Raw genomic sequence first — 8,599 nt, 5'->3', positions numbered from 1 at the left:
GGCCTGTGCAGCACATATGTCAGCCTCACGGACCGTGGGCAACGCCTTGCATGCCGTTGGCCCTGCACACATCCATGGTTTGGCGCTGTTGTGCGTGTTCTCTGCTTGCACCTGTTCACCATCACACCATCACCCACCACGCCCCACACAGTCCATGGAACCAAACGAGACCACCCACAACAGGACCGCCAGTGAGTGCCCGTCACAACGCGCACCCTCTCCCCCCTCTCCACCAACCCTGCGCCAGCCACGCACACGAACAACGCAAGCCACCACCTCTCACTCCCACTCAACACACACACACATGCACCTTGATTCGCGTTTCGCCTGTCGCTTGTTGCTTGTTTGTGTGTGTTTGGTCTTGTTGATTCGTGTTTGGGCGATTTGTCGAAGATGCCACAAATAATCGCCCACTGCTGCGTTTGTGCGGCAACTGCTGTTTGCTTTTGCTTGTTGAAGGGCGGACTTGCTTGCTTGGTTGCTTGCTTGCTTGCTTGGTTGGTTGGTTTCAATGAGACAAGAAGCAGAAGAAGGAGAAGAGGAAGGGGGAACAGCACTGTGTGTGAATGCAACGCAGGCTCACAGGCCTTGCAGGCTGAGGAGGGAGAAGAGAAGGGGAGAAGAGAAGGGGGAATGGAAAAGGAGAAGAAACAAACACACACACAGCTGTGCACAGCATGCATCCCCTCCCCTTATCTCTTCTTCGCTTCCTCCTCCTCCTCCCCCTCCTTCTCACAGTCACAACAGACAACCAACAGCCACAAAGGGCTGGAAGAGAAAACAAACAAGGCAACGGCCACCCAGCCAGACCGCCATGGAAGAAAGAGGCGAGGCGATGGAGAGGGGGGGAAGGAGAACACCGTCCATCAACACACACACACATCTATTGGGAGCCCCCACGTCTTCTGTCCTTGCTTCCCCTCTTCCTTTCCTCGGCCTGGGTTGAGTTGTGTTGGTTGAGGTGGCACAGCTCGCCATGGCTTGTCATGCCTGGATGTGGGTGTGGGCATGGGTCTTGGATGCAGATGGGTTCCTCACTGTGTGTGTGCAAAGGGGGTTGGAGGGAAACAGTGGAAGGGGTGGCAGCAGCAGCAGAGAGGAAGGAGAAGAAGCAAGGGAAGGGCGGTGGATGTGAGCATGCCATGCATGAGTGGACAACAACAACACATGGGCGTGCAATGGTGATGATGTGTGCTTGGTGTTGTGCGTTGTATGTGATGGCACAAGGACACAAGGACACGAAGGTCAACCACACACGCAATCACACACACCTCGTCGTCGATCAACGCATCTGCCCGACATATGCGCACACGCACATCTGCAGTCACACACACACACACACACAGTCACACATGGCATTGCAGAGTGAGACGATGCACCATGCACACGCATACATAACAATGCAAAACACAACCACCACAAGCATTACAACGACAACATCTCTCCCCTCATCTCCATCCCCCAAATGCACGGTCACATGACACGGTGCACAGCCATGGTGGTGATGATGGCCATGATGAACGCCTTCCTCCCCCACTTCCCCTCAACCTCTTCCACCAAACACACGCACACCATTGCATGCCCTCACCTCGTGCATCGTGTCGCTGTCGGCGTGGTTGATGGCGACGCACACACATGTACACGCACACACGCACACACGCACACATCGCCGTGTATGTTCCCAGTTGAGATGAGCAACGAAGAGAGAGAAATGGGCGACATGACATGATTGGCCAGTCAACCCCAGCCAATCCAATCCAGCATCACCGCCGTGTGTTGCCTGCTGCAGTCATCACCACAATCACACAATCACAGGTGCAAGCAAAAGGAATGAGCCACTGATATATGTGTCATTGTCATGTGATACCACCAAGGACATCACGTGCATGTGCACACGCACTCCCCATCCCCCAACCAACATCATCGCCCTTCCATCACTTACCTTCCCTCTCCCTCCTTTCGCTCTGCACTCCCACGTCGCCCAATCACCACCACCGCCGTGTCACTTCCCTCCTCCCCCTGCACCACTCCACACAACCCAGCCCCCCAACCAGCCAACCAACCGCCAATAATCATCCTCACCTGTGCTTGATGCAGCCAGCCAGCCAGCGGATGGGCCACAGCGAAAGTTAGAAAAAGGAACCGCAATCACATGTCATGGCCACCATCGTCATCGCTGATGGAGCAGAAAGAGGAGATGAAGAGGGAAGAGTGGTGGGCACGGGCCGTGTCCTTCCTTGTCTTCATCCGTGCAGCCCCAAACACGGTGCACAGCGCACACGCACACGCCCGGCCATCATCACAGCAGCCACCAGCAGCAGCGAGCCAGCCTGCCCTGCGTGCCTGTGAAGCAAGGAGAAACCAACCAGAGACGAACAACAATGACCGGCGATGGTGAGGACATGAAAGGAGGGACACAAGGGACCACGCATGGGAATATGCAGCATGATGTGGGCGGGTGCATCACCTACACACAAGAACAACGAAGCAAGCACCCAACAAGCAAGCAACCAAGCAGGCACACCACCACCACCACATCCACCACTGCTGAAATACCTGTGTTGGCCGCTGTCTCGATCATGCCTCAACAGCTGCACATCGCATGGGGAAGGCTGATGATGATGATGACACAGAGTAGAGGCGATTGGTTGGGAAAAGAAGGAAGGAAATCCGCTGGGGAAACCCTGCACACGTCCGCCTGCAGCCACGCACACACGCACACACATGTGTTGTGTGATTGATTCATGTGAGACACACGTCAGTGCAACCACCCCACAGCCAATGTCAGCTCTGGTGTGTTGGCATCCACGTGTACATGCGTGCGCGTACATGCGTGCGTTTGTGTGTGTGCCACCACTCTACCCATCACCACACACACACACACACACACACACAGCCCCAGCGTCTCACCTGGTGCCTTCTTTTCTTGCACATTTGTGTGTGCGTGTATCGCCCTGCTCGTGTCATGGGGGGCTTGGGAAGAGAACGGCCACCGTCCTGTGCAAAATCACACACATGCACACATGCGCAAGCACAAAGAACCAAATCAGCAAGAATGACACCACGCAGCGAGCCAGCATGGCAGAAACAAACCACATCCACCTCCTTTGTTACGTTCACATCACCCACATCATCACCTGTGCACGCGCATGTCACATCCCACCACAAACACCACCACCACCGCCACATGCATCACGCCTGCGCATGCGTGTGCGTACGCAAGTCCACATCCACCACAAATCACTCACCACCATCATCATCATCATCGTCATGTGAGGCAACGGCACATCGACGCACATTACACCCTGTGTGTGCGTGTGGAGAAAGAGGTGAGTTGTCGCAGAATCAGGCTGTCAACGACAACAAAACCCATTGCCACCACCAACAGACCCAACGACATCCGACCAGCACTTCACAATCACACACAATTACATGCTGATGTTCACACCCAACACATCACACACCACCCACACCATCACCACCACCACCGCCATTTATCTCACCTCCACATCCACGGCCACAGCCGCTGCCGTTGGTGACCAATGACGACGAGGAGCAGGTGGAGATGGACCAGAGCCATAGGGTCAGCTCATCCAAAATGCAGCCAGACATCAGCTGTTGCTGTTGTTGTTGCTGTTGATGGTGGGAACGGTGAAAACAAACGGCCCCTTGCCACGCCGTGTCCTTTGCTCGCTCGCTCGGCTGCTTGGTCGGTTGGTTGGATGGAGACGGGATGCATGGCCCTGTGTCCAAATCAATCGAAAAAAAAAGGGGGGAGAAGAAGAAGAAAAGACACATGAGTGGACAGAACAGACAAGGAAAGAGGGAGGCGAAGAAAGAAACACAACATGTCAACCAACACACACGCACACACACACACATCTAAGTCGCCCCTCTCACCTTCATCACTCGTCATCATCGTCATCGTCGTTGGTTCCACCGCTTCATGTGCCTCCTCAACGCTGTGAAACGTGTGTGCACGGACACACGAAGAGGAGAATGGAGGGAGTGAGGTTGACAGCGAAGCATCATTAACCACACGCCAGCCCCATCCAACCACCCGCACTGACACACAATCACACGCACACACACACACACATTGCTCACCTCTTCGTCAGAGCGAGTGACATGTGCAATGTCTGCATCACGCCAGATTGGGGCTGGTGTGAGCCGGAGTGAGATTGGGGCTGGTGTCGGCCGGAGTGTGATGGCGATGATGGCGATGACGGTGGCAGCGGAGCTGAGGTGGAAGAGAGGAGAAAGGGAGAGAGAAATGGGGAAGGTTGATGATGATGATGGGGTCGTTCGTGGCGGCTGCTTTCCCCTCCTCTGACGTGGGCCTGGTGCCCATGCAACCAACACACAACGACAAGACACAACGATATCATCACACAAAGGCACAGGCATGACATGTGAGCACGGCAGGCGTGTTCACCTTCCTGCCCCCTCTCTGCTTTCCTCCTCCTCGCCCACGACACACACACACACACACACCTGCTGCGCATAGCTGCGTCGCTGTGGTTGGATGTGCCCACCATGACCATGGGCGTGTGTATCCACAGCTGCTCCTCCCAACCCATCATGTGTGCACCGCCCATCATCCTCCAACGATCCTCAGGTAGTCGCCCCCTGCAGCCGCAAACACACACACACACACATGGCATGTGAGCTGCACAGCTACGCTGCTGCACGAGGTACAACAGCAGCAACACCAAACACCCTCAGCAACAACAGCAACACATGCACCATGTGCCAACCAAAGCATCCATGATGGGCTCACCTTGCTCACGCATATGGGAACACTGCATGAACACAGCAACGGCAGCTGAATCAGGGGAGTTGCAGCAGCAGCAGCCGGCATGCGAGCCCGCTTCCATCAACATCCTGATGTGTGCTGGTACCTCACTACCTGTGCATGTGTGCGTGTTTGTGCGTGGTTGCAGGGAATGTGAATGGGAACAGAACACAATAGGCACAGAGCAAGCCATCACGTCAGCACAGCAAGAAGTGTGATTGACGTCACACGCACCACGTGTGTGTGTGTGCGTGCGTGTGTGTATGTGTGTGACCATCATCCCCCATCAACCCCCTTCCCTCGTGTTCGCTTCACCACATCACCATCACCGCCGCCAGCCCATCACACAACCAACCAACCACTCATCACCACCCACATACCATGTGTGAGGCGAGTGCACTTGGCACGCGTGGCAAGTATCCTCGACAGTTCCCTCATCCTGCTGCCTGTGCGTGCGCATCGCCTGTGAATGTGTTTGTGTGCGAGCACCAGCATGGTGAGTGAGTGGGAGGGAAGAGAAAGCATTGATGTGTGCGCAGTCACACTGCTGCTGTCACTGCTGGTGTTGTGCATGCATGTGTGTGAAGGAGGAGAAAGGGAAGAGAGAGAGAGAGAGAGGAAACAGAAAACAGAAGGGAAGGAACAAGACATGCGGCACCCCATCCATCCACCCATCCATCTTCCTCACACCACCACACCGCCATCCCCGTCACCAGCCACACCGCACCACACCACACCCAGCATCCCCCACCCCACCTCATCCATAAATCCATCCATCCATCCATCCAACCTCCTCTCCCTTTTCCCTCTTCCTCACGCCCTCACCTCTGCTGCGGCTGCCGAAAACGCAACTTGTGCTGTCGCTACCTGTTCCCAGCAGCGGGCAGCCAGCTTCTGCCAGCAGCAGTGGGCGATGGGTTGGTTGGTTGGTTGGTTGGGGGATGGGCTCAGCAGCAAGTGGTGGTGGTGGTGGTGGTGCTGCTGCTGCTGCATTGGCGGTGGAGGGTGTGTTGGCTGCTGTTGTTGTTGTTGTTGTTGTGATGGCCGTCAGGGAGGGCGAGAAAGAGAGGGAAAGACGAGCAGCGACTGCAAGGTGGAGAATGTGCAGGGATGCAAGCAGTCGTGTGTGAGAACGACGAATGAGACAGCACATCAAGCAAGGCAAAACAGGCAGCCGCACCACACACATGCATGCACATTGATGTGGGACAACAAGGGGAGGCAGGAGCAGCAGAGACAGCGACCACAAAACACGCACACTGGTGCTGTGCGCATCATACACACACACACACACGTGCAGTGGTGCACTCACGTTGCTCATCGCTTGCTTGCTTGCTTTGCGGTGTGAGTTGGTGTTGCTGTTTCCACAGCCGCACAAGCGTGGCTGGATGGTCATCACATGGCAGCGCCCGTCTGTTCATCCCACCAGAGCAGTGGTGGTTGGTGGAGGGTGGGGGTGACAGGTGCTGGCTCAAGGCCCTCTGTGGCGACAGCAGAAGGAAGGAGAAACAAGCGTGGAAGGGTGGTGGTGTTGGTGTTGAGAGTGGGAAGGAGGGAAGGATGTGAGCAACCACACAAGAACATGAGAGGGGGTGATGATGGCGTGTGAGTGGGCAGAGAAGAGAACGTGCACGTCGACGCACACACACACACACACACATGCACAACTGTCTGGGTGATGCAGTGGTTTGATCACCAATAGTCCGTCAGCATGCAGTCATTTGTGGGTTGGTTGGTGGAGGGTTGCCCACTGCCTCACGCATCAGCCAGCACCTGCTGCTGCTGCTGCTGCTGATGATGATGATGGAATACATCCATCTGCACGCACCACCACAAACAAGCAAGCAACAACGGCAGTGAGTAGCCTGTCACAGACAGACAGAAAGAAGAAAGACAGGAAGGAGGAGGATGAGAAGAAACACAACCCCGTGCACACACACACGCACACACATTGGCTGCGATGTTGGTTGATGCCATTTCCCCCTCTCTCTCATGTCTGTGCTGCTCACTGGTTGAGAGGTTGCATAATCCATTCTCAGGGTCGCCTGCTGTATGACGGTGGGTGATGGCAACTGTTCTGTCACCACACAACGGTGAGCAAGTGAGTGTGTGAGTGTGAGTGCGTATGTGTGTGTATTGGTGTGTACCACGCAGTGGTGTGTGTTGGTATGTGATCCAACCACCCATGCACGGATTGATGGTGGTCCACCTGTGTGTGTGTGTGTGTGCACGATGACAGCGTGCGCTGTGTTGTTGTTGTTGTTTATGGTGGTGGTTGTTGTTGCTGTGCGCAGTGTGCAAGGGGAAGAAGGGGAGGAGGAGCACAAAGTGGGAGGAAGAAGTGGGAGCACTCAATCTCACCCTCACCTGTCGATGGATGGGTCATTCATGTGGTCGTTGGTTGGTTGGTTGGTTGGTTGGTTGTGCGTGGTTCATCACAGGAGAAGGAAATGGACAACGATGGATGAATGGATGGATGGATGGAAAGGAAGGAAGGGAGAAGGTGAGTGGTTCATCACGGGAGGAGGAAATGCACAACGGTGGAAGGAAGGAAGGATGGATGGATGGGAGAAAGGGGAGAGACGGTGCGCACACCCTCCCTGCACATGTGTGTGTGTGTGAATGTGTCAGCGAGGACGACGAAGGGAAGAGAAGGAAGGAAGAAGGAAGGAACGTGGCACGCACAACCCCCAATTTGTGTGTGTGTGTGTGTGTGTGGGCACGAACCAAAGACACATCCCCACCTCACCTCACCCCACCTCAACTCATCCCACCTGCCTGTCAGCAGCGACGACGACCATGGTCACCATCACCATTCCCACCACCACCATCACACACACACCAGCTGCTGCGCAGAAGAAGAAGAAGAATGAAGCAACGGCGAGTGGATTGGTTGGTTGGTTGGTTGGTTGGAAAGCAGAATCGGTTGTTTGCTCGTTTCTGCTTGCTGCTGGTTTTTGGTGTGTGTGCGATTTTCCTCTTCCTCTTCTTGCTTACTGCTTGCTGGCCCTGCCTTGATAAATTGCTTGTCTTGCTTCTCTGTCGGCAACGTTCATACCAACGGGATCACGCCCGCTCTCGTCCGATCGCGGAAGCTAAGCCCGTTTGGGCCCGTTCAGTACTGCCGTGGGTGACCAGGCGGGAATCACGGGTGATGTTGCTCTCCTCCTTTTTTTTTTTCCCTCTTCATATGGGGTGTAGCTGCTGTGGTTGCTGTTGCTGTAGCTGCTGTGGTGCTGTTGTGCTGCTGTGGTTGCTATCTCACTTCCCTCTTCTCTCTTGTCTTAGCTTGGCTTGGTTCGGTTTACTTCTTCTTCTTCTTCTTTGCTTGCTGACTTGCTTGCTTCCACTTCGTGGGGTGAAGAGGTGGTGGCGTGTGTTGGCTCATCTCCCCCTCTCTTGTTGCTTGTCTTCAGCGTTGCTTTGCTTCACACGCACACACACACACGCAGCCTCCCTGACGTCGTGTGATCTCAACGCGTTTACTTCCATGCACAGACGCAGAGGTAACCACACACAAAGGTAGGCTGAACTATTGAACTCGTGACAAAGCTGATCTTGGTTACGCTGTTAGACATCTTCGTCCTCTCCTCCTCCTCCACCTCATCATCATCGTCACACGCAAACACATCACATGGGTGCATTGTCCTTGGCCGCCTTTCGTCGGTGGGCGGGGGGTGTTGCACCATACAGACTCCTGCATCACATCGTGTGGCGTCTCATTGGGCGTGTCGTACGCCAGCCCTTCCACTTGCATCTTCCCCCTGCGAGCATTTGCGTGTGTGTGTGCGCATGAAGGTGTTG

At 55.0% G+C, this 8,599-nt stretch overlaps 2 protein-coding genes and 1 non-coding gene across 3 annotated transcripts; 2 read left to right on the top strand and 1 right to left on the bottom strand.

Annotated features, from left to right (window-relative positions):
• Positions 1-2,152: 2,152 nt before the first annotated feature.
• PTSG_12252 (uncharacterized protein) lies at positions 2,153-2,638 on the top strand (the record flags this gene model as incomplete). Its single annotated transcript, XM_004994336.1, has 2 exons — positions 2,153-2,345; positions 2,592-2,638. The coding sequence occupies 2 exons, from the start codon at positions 2,153-2,155 to the stop codon at positions 2,636-2,638; spliced, it is 240 nt and encodes a 79-aa protein (XP_004994393.1).
• Positions 2,639-3,240: 602 nt separating this feature from the next.
• Positions 3,241-4,598, bottom strand: PTSG_05074 (uncharacterized protein; the record flags this gene model as incomplete). The annotated part of the gene is made up of 4 exons (XM_004994335.1): positions 3,241-3,305; positions 3,504-3,621; positions 4,108-4,240; positions 4,495-4,598. The coding sequence occupies 4 exons, from the start codon at positions 4,596-4,598 to the stop codon at positions 3,241-3,243; spliced, it is 420 nt and encodes a 139-aa protein (XP_004994392.1).
• Positions 4,599-7,843: 3,245 nt separating this feature from the next.
• Positions 7,844-7,957, top strand: PTSG_20015. Its single transcript, XR_001137150.1, has one exon. It is a non-coding gene; the product is annotated as a 5S ribosomal RNA (ribosomal RNA).
• The last annotated feature ends 642 nt before the right edge of the window (positions 7,958-8,599 follow it).

Source organism: Salpingoeca rosetta (genome assembly GCF_000188695.1).
Source record: "Salpingoeca rosetta unplaced genomic scaffold supercont1.11, whole genome shotgun sequence".
NCBI classification, from domain to species: Eukaryota; class Choanoflagellata; order Craspedida; family Salpingoecidae; genus Salpingoeca; species Salpingoeca rosetta.
The sequence above is the reverse complement of the archived record's forward strand: the minus strand, read 5'-3'. Positions and strand labels throughout refer to the sequence as shown.